At 48.3% G+C, this 21,239-nt stretch overlaps 1 protein-coding gene across 3 annotated transcripts in view; it reads left to right on the top strand.

Moving 5' to 3' along the window:
- The first annotated feature begins 977 nt into the window (after positions 1-977).
- The window catches only part of ttc7a (tetratricopeptide repeat domain 7A), a 49,890-nt gene continuing 29,628 nt past the window's right edge, over positions 978-21,239 (top strand). Inside the window, exons 1-15 of one of the 3 annotated variants that reach the window (XM_072709718.1) lie at positions 978-1,153; positions 1,917-2,105; positions 5,045-5,232; positions 5,660-5,828; positions 9,300-9,430; positions 9,702-9,829; positions 10,513-10,591; positions 12,896-13,065; positions 15,606-15,672; positions 16,123-16,260; positions 17,081-17,164; positions 18,492-18,596; positions 19,083-19,200; positions 20,778-20,835; positions 21,152-21,224. In XM_072709718.1, the coding sequence (XP_072565819.1) occupies positions 1,976-2,105; positions 5,045-5,232; positions 5,660-5,828; positions 9,300-9,430; positions 9,702-9,829; positions 10,513-10,591; positions 12,896-13,065; positions 15,606-15,672; positions 16,123-16,260; positions 17,081-17,164; positions 18,492-18,596; positions 19,083-19,200; positions 20,778-20,835; positions 21,152-21,224 (1,638 nt within the window). In that variant the 5' untranslated portion in view covers positions 978-1,153; positions 1,917-1,975. The remainder of the gene's footprint in view (positions 1,154-1,916; positions 2,106-5,044; positions 5,233-5,659; positions 5,829-9,299; positions 9,431-9,701; positions 9,830-10,512; positions 10,592-12,895; positions 13,066-15,605; positions 15,673-16,122; positions 16,261-17,080; positions 17,165-18,491; positions 18,597-19,082; positions 19,201-20,777; positions 20,836-21,151; positions 21,225-21,239) is intronic. The other 2 variants (XM_072709719.1, XM_072709720.1) reach the window with 2 other exon arrangements.

Below are 21,239 nucleotides of genomic sequence, written 5' to 3'. Positions count from 1 at the left end.
AATTTGTTGATTAAAATCAGATTTTCAGCAAAATAGGTGAACAAATGTGGCTAAAACATTGGATATTTTTATTTAGCTATTAATCTATAAAGCCAACAATGTACTAATTAGCAAATTATGCGTAGTTATACTGGGATTTATTTAGTTTCAAAGTTTTATTTGTCACATACACAGTTATGTTGGAGTTCCTAATTTGCCCGTAGGTGTGCGTGTGCCCTGCGATGGGCTGGCCGCCCGTCCAGGGTTGTTCCCTGCCTCATGCCCATTGCTTCCGGGATAGGCTCCAGACCCCCCGCGACCCAGTAGGATAAGCGGGTTGGAAAATGGATGGATGGACAATTATATTGAGTACAATATGCAATGAAATGCATGGTTGCCTTGCGCCAGACTATGGGGAAAGGGGGGGGGTATACATTTCAGAGACAAGATATCATTTATTACAGATATTAGACATTAAATATAATAAAAATATCTGTGGTGTGCAAAATTGGCAGTAAGTAGGTGGAGGTAGGGCAAGAGTTCAAAAATAAATATATGTTTGATTACAGTATGTGTAGATAAGTAGTCTGTAGTGTACACTGGTTTGCTGGTCATAAACACTGTCCTCATTCAGGGTCTGTATCGCCTGGGGAAAGAAGCTCCTCCTCAGCCTTACTGTGCTGGCCATCTGGCAGCGGCAGTTAATCTCCATGGCCCTGGACCTGCATCACCTGGTGTAAATGTTCAGGCGTTTGGGAAGTTCAAGTCCGATTGTGTGCTCAGCTGACTGCACACCTGTGCAGAACTTTGTGATCCTGCTGTGTGCTGTTCCTGAACCTAGCGATGATGCTCCCTGTCAGGATGCATTCGATAGTGGTTCTGTAGCAGTTCTTTCATATTGGGAGGGGCAGCTTGAAGTCCCTGAGATCTCTAAGTGGTACAGGCGTTGGCGAGCATTCCTCAATAAGGAGTAAGTGTGCGGGTTCCAAGTCAGGTCCCCGATTATGTGACATCAAGGTATCCAAGCTACTCGCCCTCTCCAATAAAGCACCATCAATACTGATGTGGTGGCAGTCCACCTGCTGTCTCTTCATGAAGCCCTCAATCAGCACCTTTTTCTTCCTTACAGGGAGTTGTCCTGGCACCATAGTGACACCTTCTCCACCTCGTCTAGGTAGGCCAACTCATTTTTATTGCTGATCAGGCCTACCACAGCTGTATTGTCTGCCAACTTAACACTGACATTGAAGTCAAATGTGGCCCTGAAGTCATAGGTATGCAGGGAGTTTAGCAAAGGGCTCAGCACACAGCCTTGGGGGGCCCCCATGTTGAGGATGAAGGTCGACAAGGTGTTACGGCCCACTCATACTACCCATAGTCTGTTTGTTAAAAAGATTTATACCCAATTACACAGGAAGCATATTAGCAGAAACAGGGCTGTAGCCAGGATTTTTAAAACATTGAGGTCAAAAGTGTAAACCCTTTCTAGATGTGCCCCGTAATCGTTATTACAGGTGCAGAAATAATACTGAGGACTTGACCTCAGTGTCCTCAATGGTAGGTATGGGTATGAGTAGAAACACTGCATTGTGGGACAGTTTCTTTTTCCCGTGATGGAGGAAAGTGATAGTAATTTGCATAATTCTAGCTGCATTCCCATTAAGTTTCTTGTAAGAAATGTTTAGCACCAGGAAATTATGTGGTTGGGTGCTAATAAATATGAAGAAAAACGTTGACTCCTGTAACGCGCGAGTTTCATTTGATACACACGGCCATTTGGTGGCAATAGCCAGTGCTTTTCATCGATTGAGATTTTTGGCTTTTGTCAAACTTAAATCGCTGAGCATTTGGAACTTTCCTGACTTGGCAATGGCCACTTCTCCTTCGACCGAAACTGCACGGCGTCGCGCATGCTCAGTGCGAATCTCGTTGCTCAGTCTGCAGTAATTCCAGCGGTGCCGGGAGGGGGGCTCACTCTTGATGGGACTGAATCGGGATGGCAGCCAGGCTCTCGTTCTCGCAGTACCGGCTGGAGGCGGAGATCGAGCGATACCGTGCCGGCTGTCAGTGGGATAAGATCCCCGCGCTTGTGAAACAGCTGGTTTCAACTCGAATACACGAAAATGGTGAGTGGCACGCAATTCGCCGGGGACGTACCTCTCTTCGGGGTTTTCGCTGCTGGTGAGAGACGGGCACCCTCACGGGACCTCTGCACGAGCTGAACTTTGCACTTTTCAAGTATCAAGCTTATGCAATGGCATCATGTAGATAAATGGGCATGGATTTCTGCGTACGTATCCCACTGTTCAGGAATCAATATCAGTGCAAGCACCCCGCTTATTTACTGAGAAAAGAGTCTGTTTTGTGAACATCTCCAAAGAAAGACTCATCCACAAGATAAGTACAACGATTCTACACACATATCCGTGATCAGACTGAATTTCTTTTAATGAGATTGCCCTTCAAAGAGATGACAAAGTACTTCCATACTATTCACTTAACTTTCATTGGATATCTCCGTTGCTTTTTATTTTCTGCATTATTTTTCTTTAATTTATGACTCATTAAAACATGAAGGAGCACCAGAACTCTGTCAGGATTATCACTGTAAACCTATAAGATCATTACTGTGAGCTTTATTTAGTACTCCCAATGTTCTCCTCTGCTGTGATGAAATAAACAGATTCTCAATAGGTATTCTCAGATTGACCTGTAATTAGGCGTGTGTGATCGTGGTAGGAGAGCATTGTTTAATTTTCTCTATTCTGTGTGAATATCATAGGCTGGTTAGAACATTATGGCTTTCCTTGTAACAGTGTTATTATTATTATTATTATTTGGAACAGGTGAGACACATTGTCCTTGTCAGTTGCTCAGGTCCTTGGTATGGCACTTTCTCTGTGGGGCACAGTGCAGATTACCTTAGCAAAGCAAACATGACTAAGGTGACACTTCCGTGCACTAGACTTGGCTGAATCATTTGTCTGTTTTTTGTGTCAATATGACCCCGGGAGATCATGTGATGCCGTCACGGGCTGCGCCCTCAGCCACATTTCTCTGCTCTCTCTGTTTACACTGTCCTCCCCATCGCTGCATTTCCTGTTGTTGCATGTTTGACGGTCACAATTGGATGAAATTTGCTACGTGCTGAGGGTCAAGATAAGAGGCACGTAGGTGGAACTGCCGTTTAGTCATGACCGTGCAGTTCTAGATGCTGATTTGTTGACAACAGATTCCTATAATGTGGTAAAACTTAAAATATTGAGTATTGTGACAGAGTATAATACACACTATAGTAGCTGAATACCCAGGCATCAGGGGTGTCAGGTACTGTACAGAGACATTTCTGCAGAATTCTGAAGACTATACAATGACATCAATTTTTTTTCAAATCATAATTCATGTTTTGCTGTAATTTTGTGTTTTAGTGTTTGCCTTTGGCAAAAAATGATAAACTACTAATAAATTTGTATTCTCTGTGTTTTTGTTAGTGGAGATTAATTTGCTGAAAGAAGCAAACTTTCAGTACATGATATTAGTCTGGGGTTCACTCTGGAGAGGATGTTTGATAACTACATGCCACCGGCGGTACAACACACAGTCACAAACTATTTCATTATAAATACCTCCGATGCCATAGACCTTTTTTCTTTTAAATCTCTTTTGCAATTTTTCTTTTTATTTGTCACGTTAAAGTATGTCTCTGTGTTCTTTGAAATTGTTTTAAACCTTGCTTTAAGCTCGTCGAAATCCTTGTGAACTGATTTAGAGCAATCATGTTAGGAACTGTGTAGAAATAGACTGAATGGAATACCACTGGGCATGATTAATGTGCTGTGTATTTGCCCCATTCAGAATCATCCTCGGGTGACTTCTTTCAAGAGTTAAAGCGTGAATAAATTCTCCCTTAATCTCTTGAGTCTGTTGCTCACAGATCTGCCAAAGTGGTATTTAAATTGGCATGTTGGCACCCATACAAGTGTTGGAGCAATTGCCAAAAAGCAATATGTCTGGAACCTGTGCTTTAAGTTTACGAGTTTGTCTCCAAGTTCATTCCCCTGCGGTGGGGTAAGAGTGCCATGTGTCTCTTGCATAGACAAGGCAGGAATGCGATATCGTCCATGAAGGCTTCACTGGAACTGGGTTACCATGTTCCCTTTGCTCGGATTTGTTTCCTTGTGTTTTATTCCTGTCTATTTTTCTATTTTGGCTCTTTCTCCAGAATTCACTGGCCACCCCTGTTCACATATTTTGAGTAGCATGCTTTTTACATAGATTGTCCTCTAAGAGTTATTAGAAATTCCATTTATAGACCTGACTGTAGAATATTTTTCTTAACCTGAAAAGAGTCAAAAAGTTGTTGTTTTTTATCTTTACAAAGCAGAAAGTATTTCTATTGTATCGAGGAGTTGTGTGTTTTAGTCAAAGGTCAAGTTTATATTTTGGCGAAAGAGGATGGGAAAGCAGGGCTGGTCGTACACCATTTAAAATCCTAAACCACTTTGATGTCCAAGAGGAAAATAGCCACACAGTCCTGATGCTTCCACTAGGGGGCATTGTTATTGTAATTGAAGGTAAACAAAGTGGTACAAACAATTGATGCACTCGTCCTGTCGACATCTGTCAGCTCCTTAATGAGGGATTTAATACATAAGCCGTATAAACCCCGATGTAAACAAAGCTTAAGAGGAATGTAAATGGAAGGCACTGATCGCATAAGCAGGCACCACAGAGGAGAAACAACTTTACAGAGAGCTGAGGACTGTTTACCGTCACGGGAGGGGAGGAAAGCGAACCACCTCTGCATCGCAGCTTTAATCTTAAGGAAGACAAGGTGTTTACCTGGAGCAGTGTCTGTGTGAATGGAGTCTCCTTAAGAACAGGAATGTGGCGTTGAGTGTGCTCCTGTCTCGGACTGCAAACTCAGTCGTCATTCACTTTTGTGTGATAGTAACCAGTCCTCTCAGTCGCCCTCAGACCTGGCTTGTGTTCCGTCGCCCTGACCCAGTTCCACTTCCTGTTCCCTCCCATCTCTGTGACCCATGCCCCACCTGTCTATCCGCAGCCCATTTTTTTTTCCCCCCCCCAGATGACTACGGCGACCTGCTTCTGGCAGAATCCCTGCTGGAAGAGTGTCTATTGGAGAACATGGCCCTCCTACGCAGTTCCACCCCTCTGATGGACGACAGCCTGCCCAAGCTGGCCACGGCCAAGTCTCACCTCAACAAAATCCTGAATAGGGGTCATCTGGAGGTCAGGATTTCCCACTTCTGTGGCTGAAATTAAACGACTGTACACCACGGTTGAAGTGTGTTAGTTTATTGACAGTCAAATGAAGCTTAATGAACCATTTGCTGTATTTTCCGGCACCACTAGATGGTGCTCTATTCAAAAAAAGGCTCAAAGCATGCCCCAAAGCAAACCAAGAGCACCATCTAGTGGGGTCAAAAACACAGAAAATGTTTCATGAAGCTTCATTTGGCCATCACAATGTTAGGGAGCGTGTCGCTTTGCAGAAGCCCACCTTTACAGTTGATCATTAGTTAACTGTTGGCTTGGTCCATGTCTCAACATCTTCCCTTGTATTTCCCACTCATGATGCCATCTTCTTTGGCCAGCCTGGCTCTGGTCGTGGTGTCGAGATCATGACCTATTCACTTCTGCCTCGATTGCCCACTAGCCCAGGTACCTGAATGAGGCCCTACTCCTGATGGCCAAGGTGCACTACGCTCAGGGCCGTTACCGTGACGCCCAAGGCATGTGCGCCAAGGCAGTGATAGACCACTTGACACAGGATGAGCAGCCCGTCTACCACCTGCGGCTTCTGGCTGAAGTCTTCGTCATCAAAGGTACCGTGACCTTCACTCCTCTTCCACTATTTGACATGTTCACGTCACACATTTACATCAGTGTACCATCCAGATAGATCTTTCTTGACTGGGCAGACTAATGTTGTATAATCTGAGCACATAACCTTAGTGCTGAAATTACTACTTTTAGCATATGGTTTAATCAAGCACTACAAATGAGGAGTAAAAAATGGAAAGGCCCTTGTGCCCTGACTTAACTTTGAGTCTCCAGATGTCCCCCTAAAATGAATAAAGTGCAAATCCATTTATGTACAGTTGTTCAGCAGCTGTTGCCAGGGAAACCTTAGGTTCATTCACTACGGTTAGAGTTTGGTTCTCTTATTTCTATATAAAGCTTTCGTTTACTGGGGAGATCAAGGGGTCGGTCTCCCCGCTGTACGTGTTATTATAAGCATAAAAATACTGTGCCCTTGGATCTAAAACTGGGCCAGCTCAGAGCGTCTGCACGTTATCTGTAAATAAAGTACGGCTGTGAATATTTTCTCATCTTGTTCCGAGGCCGCTCTGGAACAGGAGGTGCCCATGGTACCAAATGCCAGAGAAGTCAATCAATTTGTTATGGGGGGGGGGGAGCACGGGTGGGAAATGGGTCCAGCCCCTCTGTGATGAATCCCTCGGGGAACAATGAAGAGAAGCCTGTCAAAACATGGAGATAAGCAAAATAAAACTGTCATGTCTTTATGTTTTAGGGACTACAGATGTAAACTAGCGATTGTGCTACAATCTGGCTCATTTACAAGCATTACTTGATTATTTCATTGTACTGTTTGTTCATTAATGTGCATTGTCCCAAATAAATAAATAAAATAAAATAAATGAAATAAATGTTTTATGTGCGTGAAATAGAGCAGGTGCATGCCAACACAGAGGGCCTCTGGTAAGTCACACTCACCCATATACCACGTAGTATCAAATAAGTAATGACTATTCTGGTAGTGATTAATTTGCACAATCATGGTCACTAATTAGAATTATTGAAATGCTTGGCCAGTTTAGTAGCTGGGAATGTTGCAGGGTTGTCGTGAGAATCTGAACTGGCTTGTTAAACGTTTTGGGCATCGTGGTATAAAACTGTTGAGGGTTTCACATCCCGTGTGTGTCACCCTGCAGCACAGTTTACTTCCCCCTGCCCTGTCTAATGCGGCCAGTGAGGACTCTAATTGTGCAACATGGATGTCTGGAGTCCTGCTGAATATAGCTGCGCTTTTGTTACTCATAGTCTGGTCCATGCAACTTTGTCCAGGGGATATTTCTGTAGGGAGGCGTATGTGTCTCTTGTCTGACTGCATGATGCTAAGGGAAACCTTAAAATGTTACGGTTTGATACGTGTCACGTGTTCAAAGTGTAGGAAGCACATGCTCACGATAGCACTGCCTGGCATTTCCATGTGAATGTCTGTCTATTGAGGCTATTATTATGGTTCCCATTATGGTCACACAAGCCAGTGATTGAAGGGACTGGATAGCCCCCGGTCATTGTGGCTCTCGAAAGGCTCGTGTCTCCTGCCACGAGTCCATGGAAGCCACGTCGGCTGCTGCGATTTGCATTCATTTGAATTGCACTGTGGGTTTCCGCTGGGATAGTCCGGTGAGGGACTGAGAGGTGTAGGGATGCACAAGTGCACTAGGCGAGCATAGAGGGTGGCTCAGAAGGGCCTGGTTGGAAGATAAGGCCAATGGCTCTTAGCTGAAGATTCCAGGTAGAAGGAGACGCGAAGGACGGCAGCCGACTCGGTGCCTGTTATGTGAAGTGCTACTGATGTCGCACGTTTATACTAGCAGATTAAAAGGCCGTGCCAGAAAGGTGTGTCCTTCAGAGATATTAGACTGAATGTACCATTTTACGGTTCACACTTTAACTTTCAAGGATTAGTTTTATCTTTACTTATTAAACAAATTTCTGGTAGTTTCCAAACTAAGGCTATCTTTTCATTCCTTCCATCCCCCAATGCAATCCTTGTGTCATGTGGTTCTGTTCACCGTTTCACCCAGAACATTCAGTCGGTGAACAGTGCTTCATTTATTTCTCAATTACTCGAAGGTCCTGGAATCTGTCTTTCAGTGTCACACTGCCTTATGTGGTGGCTGTAGCTGAATTTAAATCTATCCATCTGCAAATCCTCCAGAACCACATATCCAGAGGTGGACATTTCAGGTCCAGAAAGTAAAAATCCAAACCAGGATTTCATTTCAACCAACCAGTTGAGCATAAAGAGTCACAGTCACAGAGTACTCAACTGGTTGGTTGACATGAAATCCTGGTTTGGATTTTTACTTTCTGGACCTGAAATGTCCACCTCTGCACATATCTAAAGCTGAATCGCCATGAACCTAGATCTTGCCCCAGGATGCACAGGACACCAGTCACTGACAACAAGGGCAATTTGGAGACACCAGTTTACCTAAACGCACATCTTTCGCCTGTGGGTGTTACCTGGAGTCCCCGAAGTAAAACTGGGACTGTGTGCAAACTCTGTCACAATCGAACCCACAAACTGATACTCGTAGATTTTCCTTCAGTTCCTGTGACAATGTGTATATTTACGTTTGTCCTCTTGATGAATCTGGCAACAGAACTCCTTAGATGCCAGGTAACTATGTTTAGAATGCGTGCAGTCTTCTTCCTGGCTGACATGTCTCAGATGAAGTTTGCAGAGCACGTGCAGCTCTTAATAGCCGGAGGTCAGGAGCTGCTGTGTTGTAGGAGGTCTCCCTAATGAAGAGCCGTGAGCTTATTACATTACACTCGCCGCCTGCTTGTCTATAGCCCTGCCGCCGTGCATGAGGTCCCAGTAGATTTATCTGTATGCCTGATAAGTTCTGTTCTGGTCATCTGCCAGTACAGCACACTAACTGGGAGCCCAAGCCGCTGACAGGCTGATGAGAAGATAGAGTGCCCATAACTCCTGGGGTAGATTTATCACCGCTTACAGTTTGTTAAAACGCTACATGCAGTTGTGTTAAGGGGCCGGGTTTGTGTTCCCTGCTCTTGGGCACAGCCGTGCTGGAATGGAAACGACTGCAGGTGAACAGGACGAATTCCCTGACCAGGTCTTAGTCTCTGTTCGGCTGTTGGGTGTTGGGTGTCTGTCCTCAAACAACAGCAGACAGATTAACAAAAGGAGAGGTCTGACTTTGTCTCCTGCTGGTCATTACTGTAAATTTCCTCAGCAGACGCCGTCATCTGACGCCTTCGACAAGACAGGAGGTGTTTTTGTACTTCTGAGAGCCATTCATGGGTACGGTGTATGGGCTTACAGCCCAGAGCTCCATCTATGGCTGCACATTCACTCGATTAGTTACCTAGTGACAAACCCATATTCTGGTTTTGCATGTGGAAGCTGGGATTGAGCGGTCAAGGTTGCTGCTTGGGCTTATGTGACTCGTACACCTGCTGCGCCCCCTGCTGGAAGCTGAGTGCACCGTGGCTTGTCTGTACCTTTGTGCCAGGCCTCTCCCTTGACCGCCAGGCTGTGTCGTCGGCCTCCCGGCTGCGCCTGTCTGAACGAGAGGATGAATGTCTGTCCTGCTATCTGCGGGCCTGTGACGCTGCACTGCTGTATCTGCAGGAGCTGGACAAGGTTTGTAGGATGAGGTTGGGGCTGCTGGTAAGGAGAATGTAATGCGAAAGCAAACGCTGCGTGAGTGAAGGTGGTTTGTACTGCGTCTGTGTTGTCCAAATGCTCTATGTGATTGGTTAACCTCTTCACACTCTTATGGTTTGATTGGCCAGCATTTTTATAACCCTGCTCTCGCAGGCAGCTTGTGTTAGTGACTCTGCTACATGATTGGCTGATGCGTTAGTAAAGCCTGCGTTTGTTTTGTTTTGTTTTGTTTTGGTTTTTTTTGCAGCTGATGGCAGTTGGCCAGCCTAGCAAGGGCACAAAGTACCACATTTCCTCAGGCTACCTGGAGTTTGATCTGAGCTTCTTCCAGCAGGCGGCGCTACAGAGTGCCTACCTGTCACTGTTGCATAAAGGGTGAGCGTGAATCCTAGATCTTTTACATTTATAGAAGGATCTTGTGAGGTTTTCTGTGAGTGAAAACAGTAAGTAGATTCTGTGTGACAGTACTCATTTGAATAATTTTTTTTTTGTTTTGTGCTCGTGTATTTTATAGTGAGTTTTGTACTGTTTTCCTTGAATCTCTTTGTTTTTTTTTCTGTGTTATCCTATAAGATCTTATCTTATCTTATCTTACCTTATGTTTTATGTTAATTGCGTCTTATTTTGAAGCTGACATTTTCAGAAAAACTGCCTTTCATTTCACGTGTGTGATATGTTTCTCTGTTTAGCCAGCAGGTGTCACTAAAGTCTAACAGTCAAGCAGAGCCTGCCTCTCACTGGCCAATGTCACCGTAACTGCTGCAGTGTGCTTGCAGCTGGTGGACGGCCTCTCTCAGAGGGTGGTCCCGCCAAGCCAGCTAGGCCTAGATAGACAGATGCTAAACTACTTTGAGTCGGACATACGATAGCCTGTTTTTAAAGTATTTCCTATCCTTTGGAAAGTTGTAATCTTTACGAACCCATGATGACATCATGCTTTTGGCTTCTTGTCCGCCTTCTAGTCCCCGAGGTGTCCCTTGTGTCCTGTGTCACTCTTGCCCTCCCTGTCTGCCCTGTATGTCTGAGCCACGCTTCTCTGTCCACCCCGTGTCCCTCAGTCACCTGGCCAAAGGGACCCAGCAGCTACGCAGGGTGCTGAGGACGATCGATTCCAGGGGCTCCCAGAGCTTCAGAAAGGTGAGGGTGCCTCTCTCCACCCCGACCCTCCCCTAACTGAGAGCAGCACTGGAAGTAGAGTATGCTGACATTGGGAGCTCACGGCTCAGGAAAGGGAAGTGGCCAGGAATAGTGATTTGCGGAACGCTTTAACTTCCTATCTGGGAATTACCTGTGGAGGATTTCCCCAGGACTGTGTGCGTGTGTGTGTGTGTGTGTGTGCGTGTGTGTGTTATGTGGGACTCTGCATTGCTGCAGTTTGGGGAAACTGTCTGTTCTGCAGCCCTCCTGTCTTGACTCAGCAGATCTGGCGTGGCCCCCTCGTGCCATGCAGTCCTGCTCACTACCAGCATGCACGCGTCCACCAGGGGCTAGGAAGAGGGAAGGACAACAACTGCGAAGTGTCGAAAGCTTTACTGCAGCAGGAACACGACACGCATAGACACACACGCTCAGACACAGGTGCCAAATGAGGAACAGGACACATACACACGCATCCATCTCTATGCCTCACAGAGAACAGTTGTGTGATGTCATCAAAGATGTCACAGATAGGTTAGCACAGACAGGATGTGTAATACACAGACATGATAAGCCTTCCCACGGGACACATAAACACACAAATAGTTGTTTGTCTTAACTGGGAATTTGAGGATAAGTTTCCCCAACTCCATGTCGCAATGCAGCTCCTGCTGGGATGAGGTTGCCTAGCAACGCTGCCTTGGTGGGAGCCACTCATCCTTATGCAAGGGCCTCTCATTGATTATTGCTGCCTCTCTCTCTGGGCGGGGGCAGGGTGGAGGGGAGGGGTCACTCCTGCTCTGGAGGGGTGGGGGGGGGGTGGTCTGTCATGGGGTTGAAGATGTGGCACAGAGGTCGTTTGGGAAGAGCAGGGCTGCACCAGGGGAGCTGGCAGAAGCAGCACACACACGTCATGCTCAGTGCTTGTGGGGACTTTTTAGCTGTTTTACAGGTACATCAGAGAACCTCGTACACACACACACACACACACACACACACATACTCACACAGACACACACTCAAACACACAGACTGACACACACACACACACAGACACACACACACACTCACACAGACACACACACACACACACACACAGACACACACACATACTCACACAGACACACACACACACACACACACAAACACACAGACTGACACACACACACACACAGACACACACACACACTCACACAGACACACACACACTCAGACACACAGACTGACACACACACACACACACAGACACACACACACACTCACTCAGACACACAGACTGACACACACACACACACACATAGTCCATGTATTCTTTGTGGGGACTCTCCATTCATTTGTACGGGCCCTAATCCCAACTATGACGACCCTAACCCTACCCAGCCCTAACCTTAACCATAAGTAACCAAACAAAATACAAGATAGTTTTTTTAATTGCAGTCATGGATTTTTATAAAATTGAGGTTAAATCTGGTCCCCACAATGTAATAATTACAAATCACACACACACACACACGCTCACACACACACGCCCAGGCCGTCCTCCATCTGCTGCCTCCCCTGGATGAAGCTGAGCAGCAGGTCTCTCATGGCGTCGAGCACAAGCCGGAGCCGACCCGCCGACCCGCCGCCCCGCCGTTCCCAGCAGCTCGTCAGCGCCGCTGGCCTCTCCACACTCTCAGTCATGGCTACAAAATCTGCTTGCAGTCAGCTGCTCAGGGATGAGGAAAGACGCCCGTGGCTCCCCTTAACCAAGAGGACGCTCTGTAATGCTCACAGAGCCTGCTGACTGGCTTTAAATAGACGGAAAAACAGAGAAAGTCAGTCAGCCAGTAATGGGTTAATACACGCTCTGGTGGAGAAACCAAAAAAACACCTTTACCCTACTGGTGAAGCTCCAGCTGAAGTCAGAGTGAAGAGCATGTTGGTGTTTTTTACAGATAACTGGCCATCCTAGGGGGCAGAGGGACCAGAGTGTATCAGACAGGGGTCCATAGTGCCCCCAGCCAGCACAGAAACCCATTTACACAGTGTCTCTGCTGTTAACAGTGCTATGTATGCAGTGCTCTATTGCAGTGTTTCCCAATCCAGTCCTCGGGGACCCACAGCCAGTCCACATTTTTGCTCCCTCCCAGCTCCTAGGGAATAAGAATGTGGAGTCTGGCAGGGAATTCGGGAGGGAGCAAAAACGTGGACTGGCTGTGAGTCCCCGAGGACCGGATTGGGAAACACCACTCTATGGGATGTTCACTAGCCTCTCCCGTCCAGCTGTGTTCTGAAGCCGCCACACCTTTGCTTGTTCCATAGGCAGCCGCCAGAAGACTGGCTGAGGTTCTTCTCAGTTCCATCAGTGAGGATGCCTACTGGGACCCCCTGTCACCCCCACCAGAGGACTGGCTGCAAAGAGAGGGGCCCATCTCCTCCAAAGAAGCCCTCCTCCCCACCTCCAGACTACCTGAGTATTTCAGCAAGGACGGGTTAGCCTGAGCATCCCGTCGCTGTCTGCCACCTCTCTCTTCTCTCTTAACCATTCCCCTTCTCCATATTCTTTCCTCCAGTCTTCCTCTTTTTCGTTCATGTTCCCGTCTTGATGTTTAATCTGTCACCAGATTATGACTCCATGGCTACTCTAGGGTTTTTTAAGGTGAGGGGTATAAGACAGACCATAATTTAGGGGGCAATCTTATCATTAGCCAATGATATGTTTTGAATTTGTGAGTGACGGGAGAGGGGGCACTCCAGGGGCAAATCAGCTTTCAGCTGGGGCCAGTGCCTCTGTGGCTCCACCCCTGTTGGCAGTCACCAAAGAGTTGCAGAAAATTTGCAGAATTCTGAGAGGCCCAACCTCTCTGACAGAGTGGTCCAATCCTGACCGGAATCAGAGAGGAGGGCGGGGTCTTTCAGAGTGGTCCAATCCTGACCTGTGTCAGAGAGGAGGGGAGGTTCCTTCCAATTGGTCTTGTTACAGCCTGGCTCAGAGATCAGGGTGCAGTCCTGTAGAACCATCCTATTTTTTGACCAATGTTGGAGACAGAGCTGGATCCACCTTTTCTGGGGCCTGAGACAATTACTTATTCTCCCTAGAGCTAGAGCCAGCTATGTCTATAATATATTTATTTTTTTATGACTTTGCCTGGCCATCTTCTGCCGATCAGGCCCAAAACTGAGGTGTCCATTCCTCTCGTTCTCTTCACTGGATAAATATGAACCCAAACTCATTACATCCAAACCGGCAAAGTTGGACGTGACTGTTTTGCATTCTGAGGTGTTTTAGCAAGTGATCACGTGACGACCAGAGCATGTGAGCGGAGTGGAGCGGAGCGTGAGCGAGGAGTGGAGCGGGCGGAATTTGGTCAGAGCGCGGAGCGGTTTTCTAATTAAGGCTGGAGCGGTCGCTCTGTTTCACTCCAATTTTGCTCCGATACCGCTCACACTACGATTTTGAGGCGTGCGCAGATCTACCCAGAATTCATCTGTACAATTATCAAGACTGTTACACAGATTGGCTGAGATGGAATTCGCAAAGTATTTCACAAAGGAAACTGATAAATCATACAAGTGTACTATTCTTATCAAACGTATAGATGACAAGAATGTAGAGCAAGATCAACAATGTGGTGAAACTCTTTCAGTGAGTAAAGATTCACTTTGGAATCACTTTTCTCAGAAACATGAGAGTGTGCTATGCGAACAAGCGGAAGCCAGAGCAAAACGTGAGCAAGTTTTATATGGTTGTAGCATATCAAGTCTATAAAGTAAATTAAAATATAAAAGCCTATAAAGTAAATATTGGTAATGAAATACATTTGTTTTGTCATTCAAAGTAGGTCTAATAGGATTTTTTAAATTTCACGTAACGCTGTCAGTGAAATTTTATTTTATAGAGACGCAGCAGCATCAACAGAAAAAAAATTAGGAATTTAAAATGTGGATGCTTAGCCTGTATATTCTTTAAGCTATTAAGCCCACTGATTCCTTTATTTTTAAGCCTATTTTTGTGTGGAATGCCATTGCCAAACCTGTCCGTTGTTGCCCATATGTTGTTTAAAAATCAATATTTTCTGTTCTGAGTAACAATATTGCCGTTGCCCATATTTCTTTATGATATAAGGTTTCGGTTTAACATGAAATTTGTTAGCCATGCAGATTATTTGTCCCTCTTTTAAATTGGAGCGAGCGTGGAGCGATTTGACTGGAGCGGGAGGACATTTTAGTGGAGCGAGGAGCGGTGTTGAGCGGAGCGGCTTAGTGCGAATTAGAGCGGAGGAGCGGGCGGAGCCAACAGCCTCGTGAGCGAGGAGCGGAAATTCTCACCGCTCCACTCCACTCACATGCTCTGATGATGACAAACTTTCCAAAATGATGCTGGCTCGCCTGTTCACACTCAAGGTGACTTACTCACTGGGGTATGCGGTCAGTGACCAGTGGAGACGCAGGTTCGCTGCTGTGGGCCACTGACTCTCCACAGCCCAGCACTGCATCTGGTCAAAGCCCCCATCGGTGTCCCTGATGAGGGCCCTAGGGCTTGGGGGACCCAGCTAAGTCCGACTGGCCACCCTCTCCTGCTACCACCTCTTCACAGCAAGCACCATCTTGGTGACTTCTTTAAGCCTGGTGCTGCCCCCGGTTAGTGAGGTGTCCAGCCAGGAGGACGGGTAAGACTATCAGGGTAATGAGGGCCGTGGAAAACGGGGCTGTAGGACGGTGACACTGTGGCGTGTGTGACTCTCCATGCTGCTTCTATGGGGAACCTAATCTGCAACTGGATTCATTGTCTTATTCTAATTTTGGCAGTGAGGGTGGGGCAGGAGGGGAGATTTATGGCTGGGGGGGTAAGGGCTGAAACAGGAAGCGGCAGTGCGTCAGGTGTTGATACCTGAGACGATAGTGCTGCTTTATGTGTGTGTTCCTGTGTGACGAGCCGCTGAGGTCGTGTTACAGGGGCCACTGGCGAAACACGAGCCTCTCGCGATGCCGCAGTGACCTGCGCATTACCTCACTTCCTGTCTCCCCCAAGCAGTGTCTTCTGCCCCCGGGACGTGGTGGAGGAAGCTGTGTTGCTGCTGCTGACCACAGAGTCCATGGTGAGACGCTCAGTCTGTCTCTCGCTGTCCGTCCCTTTTCTGTCCCTTTTCCAGTTACGCATGAGATGCTTTTTCATCTTATTCTCTCCTTCTCTCTGTATCCATTTCTCCCCTCTTTACATCTCACCCTCTTCACCTCTCGCCACTCTCTTGCCGTTTGATGTTCTGGATGCCTGTATTTTTTACTGAAACTGGTTGTGTTGTTTTTCAAGCACCTTAAAAGTCTTTACAGATTGTCCTGTATTATAAAGAACAATTATCATGTTCCTGCATGTAACTTTCTAAAGGAAAAGCAGGATTCTGACAATATTGCAGCCGCTTTTCAGTCGTCTTCTTAAAAGACAAGAGCTCTGTTTATTTGACAATTATTTGTCGTTTATCTGTCCGTTGTAGTCCTCTGTTGGTCAGTGAGAGCTTTGTAGTGAACTAGGTCTTGACTGACCCCTGTAGGCCAGTGGAGATGCCGTCATCAGCCTTACGACCGATCAGAAGGGGGCCCAGGAGGCCAGCCTGCAAGATGCCACCTCCCTCTATGACATGCTGACCATCGGCTTGGCCAGGAGGGGGCAGTTTGCCTTGCTCTCTCAGGTGGGCCCCTGCAAATGGAAAATGAGGAGAAAAAAAAGAAAGAGTTAATCAGAATGGGGCCGTGGTATGCGGAGGGCAAAAAGAAAACCGGCCTCAATCTGCCTGGATCCACAAATGGGGGAAAAGTGAAGCAGGTTTCTCCTGATGCAGCTCCTTCGTCTCCCCCTGCTGGTGAAGGCTGAGCGCACTTTCTGATGTAACGACACTTTGCCGCGACGGCCACAGCTCTCTAACCCTTGCTGATACTGCAGCACAGTGATGGACTGCAGCCCAAAGGCTGATCGCAGCTGTTAATATGAATGCTCCTTTTGCTCGCCCCCCCTCGCTCCCCTCCGCCTGTGTGCCGCGTTGGGCTCCTCCATGGCTGTCTATTGGCTCACCTTTCTGCCCCCCCCCCCCGCCCCCCCACCCTCAGGTTGGCCGAGCTGCTCCAGGATTGCTGCTGTTTCACTTCGCGTACAGATCCAGGTGACCCAGACAGCCCTGATCAGCGGCAGGGGGCTTTAAATTAACTCTGTCTGTCTGTCACTCACTCGCTGTCTTCCCTCCCCCTTTAATTACCCCTCCCCCACACACTAACACCATTCCATTCACCCAGGAGTTGAGGACATTCAGAGTGTGTTCCTGTTTGGTGTTGACTAATAACTTTATGCGTTAACCCCTAACCTGGGACTCACCCTGTGCTCACGTGCGTGTGGGAGGTGCTTGAGTTCCGCTTGGTCTGCCAGTGTCTCGTGCCAATTTACAGGGACGGTAGATGCTTTGCAGATACGCCGCCATCGCACGGAAATGACCCGTCTGCCCACTGTGCGTCCTGCAGCGTCTGGAGGGAGCCATGAAATTCTCCTTTAACGAGTTCCACCTCTGCTACCAGCTGGGCCTCTCTTTCATGGCTAGCGGCAAGGTGAGGTCCCGCCATGTGCATACGGTCCGCCACTTCCTCAATAAGAGCAAGCCAGCAGGTTGGCGTGCTTGGGGCTTACGGCCGCAGTGCAGGTGCAGGCAGGGGAGGAGTCTGTGTGGATGTTTTACATTTTACATTCCCTCTCCCGGTGTGCGAGCTGCTCTGCAAAGGTGCATCTTTACAGAGACTCAGCTCACCTTCAGTGCTGATGGATGGGCTTGCCCAATAATTGGGAGTCCCTTGATGCTGGGAGTTGTTTAGGGTGGGTAACATCACCTCAGTTTGGGGGGAACACTCTGGTAATAGATTTCCTCCTGGGTACCGTTCACTTACAAACCCAGTCTGTCTGTTTTCAGGGAGCTGATTGGGGTCATTGAGTGCAATTTCACTTGTCGGCCATGTTGTTGTAAAGTTTACTTGCTGTCTGGGAGGTCAGATATCCACCAGGGTCGTACCAACACATACAACGCTTACAGAACAAGACCTGAACGTGTCAGTCTGAACTGAAGAGCCATTTAACGGCGCTGGTGATGTGGCACAATGTCGCCCAGTGAGTGGCGATGTCCTGCAGGGGCAAGATATTAAGATTTTATAAGCTGACAGAAATGGCTGCTGTGTCTCAATTGGACGAAAATCTCAAACCATGTGCCCCCCCACTGGTCTGGTCCTTCACCCATACACACACCCCCTTGCATTAACAAGCTGTGAACTTTGCCCCACCTTCTTTGATTGTGGTGGGGGGGTTCACGGCCCTGTCCTCTCTGAGAAAAACAGGACACTAGCGTAGGAAGCACTGGGATCCAGTTCTGCTCAATATAATTAGCACTGGTGTGATGAAGGAAGAGGCGCACATAAAAGCCCCCCCCCCCCACGCGCGGCATGCGGCACGCTGCGTCCGACCCACTGCCGTGACAGAGCACTTTCCTGAGTCGTCACGCGTCGCCCGCTGCACTGAAGCACTCTGCGGGTGTCCCTGAATTATTAATGCTCGTCCCTTCACCGGGGTGTGTGGATCTCATGCTCTGCTCCTTTGTGAGTCACCCTCATTTGAATTCCTCTGACCCCACCCTCCAGTGTCTCTGCTTAGCAGACCATCCATATGGATTTATGACTCCACCCCCCAGCTTCATAACCCCGCCCCTTTCCTGTCTGAAACCCCGCCCTCTCGTTTCCCTGCTCTGTGATCCAACCTGCTTGTTTTTGTGGTGTTTTTGACCACACCTCTTTTTCTTTTTTGCCTTTCGTTTGTCTTTCCCAGTCAGCCTCGTACCCTGACTTACAGCTCCCACTTTCTGAACACACCTTCTACCCATCCTGTGTCCCGCAGGCTGCCAGTGCCGTCTCTGTGTTGAAGGAATGCACCCAGATGCAACCCGATGACCCCACACTGCCCCTCCTGGCGGCCAAGATATGCATCAACCAGCTGCGCTGGGTGAGTCGAGGTGTGGGGGGAGCAAACAGAACATGCAGAGAAGTGCAAGCTGGCAGTGCCAAAGCGGATACATGGACGGAGGAAGTGACATCACTAGCAGCTGTCCTGGTCATGGATGGTGATGCTAGCAGTTACAGGAAGTTCCCAGTTATAAGATGACACATGCTGCATTAATCCTTCGTCCCCACCTGCAATGTCTCTCGAGGTCATGGCTTATGACATACCTCACCCGCCTCTGATTTACTGGTGGAGACCTGTACCTCTGAGAAGGTGGTACTGATGCCAGGAGGGCACAGAAATATCCTGTCCTCTCGCTGCTTGCCTGGCCTGGTTTAAAAGGCGGACTGCTAATCCGACGGCCGCCTTGCAGGTGGGCGCTTACTGGGAGCGGCCATGCCCAGATCTCATCAAGGTGACGTGCTGAAGGCATCCTTATGTCCCTAACCCCCCCCCCCCCCCAGTGAATCATCTGTGTTTGTCTGTCAGCTGGAACAGGGTGAGGCCTTGGCACAGAGTGTTGTCGCCATGGGAGATGAAGCCGGGGACTTCCTGCCTCGGGCGCACCTGGCCATCGGGCTCTGCTACAGCCTGTGGGCTACAGAAGGTGATGGGGGTGCGGGGGGCGCGGCCCGTGGGGGTGTTTGGGTGGCCGAGGGGTGCCAAAACCTTCTTGACATTAATTCCATGTGTAAGCTCACTATCAATGGAAATTTCTCACAGAAACAGAGATAAGTGTCTGTGCATTTGGGGTAGATCAATGTATAAGGGCATCCAAACTGATGAGGGAAGGAGTGATTCCAGGATTTTTATTAAGGTCAGGGGCCAAAATTTATGTGGAGGCGGCAACCTTATTATTAGCCAATGATATGTTTTGAATTGGTGAGTGACAGGGGAAGGGGTACTTTGGAGACCAATAAGCTTTTAGCTTGGGACCAAGGTGTCAGAAAAAGAAGGAGAGGAGTTGACAATGTTAAATGGGGGGTTCTGAGAAATAAAGGAAAGTCCCTTTGTGCTCGTCTAATAAGACAGAGGACATCCAGCTTTTCTGTTCCAGCAAGGCCCTGACTGCGGCACGCTTGCCAGTTTAATGAGCGTACTTCAGAAAGACACTTTGAGGTTTATCCTGGAGACACTGCAGAGAACCTGCCCTCTGCCGATTCCCAGAAACGTGGCTCCGAGAAGCTCTGTGTTCCCGCGCTTGGCGGTGTCCCAGATCAGAGCGCCGAAATCGAGGCCACGCCATCTCTCTGCGGGACGGCGTTCCGAGAACGCTGATCCTGCGTTTCCCGCGTCCCGGCCTGGGGTCTTGGGGACGTGCTGCACCTTTCTGAGCAACAGCTCGGAGGAATTTGCACCTGGGGCGATGGCGACCTGCAACCCAGAAAAAAAACTATGGCGAGCCTGTCGAGATCTGGTTCCTCTAGCACTTGACAGTGTATTATGGGTAATTATGTTATCTGGGCACCAAATGGCTTCTCAATGTCCTGGTCATCATCTCTGTACTGGCCTGCTGTTTGTTACTGCTGTAGGGCCCATCTCACTTGGAAGCCACACCCCCCCCCCCCGCAGACTGGCGCCCCCTAGTGGTCACATGGTGTCAGTCACACACTCTCGCTCACAAGATGTTCATGTGTCCCTGTGAATGCAAATGCACTCGTACCTTGAGCTTCTAATCTTCAAGACGTACTTCAAGCAAAATTCTTCGAACTCTTTCAAATTACGTGCCCTGCGATGGGGTGTTCCCTGTCTTGCGCCCGCAGCCTCCATGATAGGCTCTGGACAATCAGTGACCCTGAATAGGACAAGCAGTCTCAGAAAATGGAAGGATGGATGGATGGATGGATGGACTTTCAAACTGTGTCACCGATACCTCTTTGTCCTGGGTGGGGCTGATGTGATGTCAGGCTGTTGGTTCCTTCCCCTGCTGGGCAGATGGGATGCTTGGCTGGCCTGCCGTGCTCCAGACCGAAACTGCATTGCGATCTGCAGCTGTGTTATCATGGGGGGCACGTTTTCCGGCTGCCTTTCGGGGGAGGGGGAGCGCTCGAATTGCCCGCCACAAGATCTGTTTGCAGCTAATGAAAGTTTGATAGGAAAAAAAAACGCAGAGAAGAGGCTAGGGAAATTAATTATCTCCGCAAACGGTGAGTGAGTCCGCTGTGCTTGTTTGTCTCTCTGCAGCTACTCTGAAGGTCACACAGGATGACTTCAACAGACGGGCGCTGGAGTCTCTGCAAAGGTGTGTGTGCCTGTTTGTTTTGGGGGGGGGGGGGTGGGGGGGTGAGTGCTGGCCCTGCCAGCTGTGACAGAGGGAGCTGCTTTGGCCTGGAGCAGCAGAATGTTTGGATTATGTTCGGTCTGGCAACTCCCAGTAACCTTATATAGAGCTTGTGTGCTTTGACCTTTGACCCCAACCCCAGGCATTCTATCTGGCTTGTTTTGTTTTGTGATGTCATGTAATTTAAGCCTGTATGATTGTGGTGGGCCGAAGGGGGCGCTGTGTGCAATTGTCTGACTGATTAGAGAGCTCATTCCCCCCCCCCTCCCCACTGCAGGGCCCATTTGCTGGATCCGGACGACCCCCAGATCGCCCTCTACCTTGCCTTGCAGCTCGCGCTCGTCCGGCAGGTCAGCTCAGCACTG

The sequence above is a fragment of the Paramormyrops kingsleyae genome, chromosome 3, assembly GCF_048594095.1.
Source record: "Paramormyrops kingsleyae isolate MSU_618 chromosome 3, PKINGS_0.4, whole genome shotgun sequence".
Lineage (NCBI taxonomy): Eukaryota > Metazoa > Chordata > Actinopteri > Osteoglossiformes > Mormyridae > Paramormyrops > Paramormyrops kingsleyae.
Note: the sequence above shows the minus strand (reverse complement) of the source record. Positions and strands in the feature narration are given on the sequence as shown.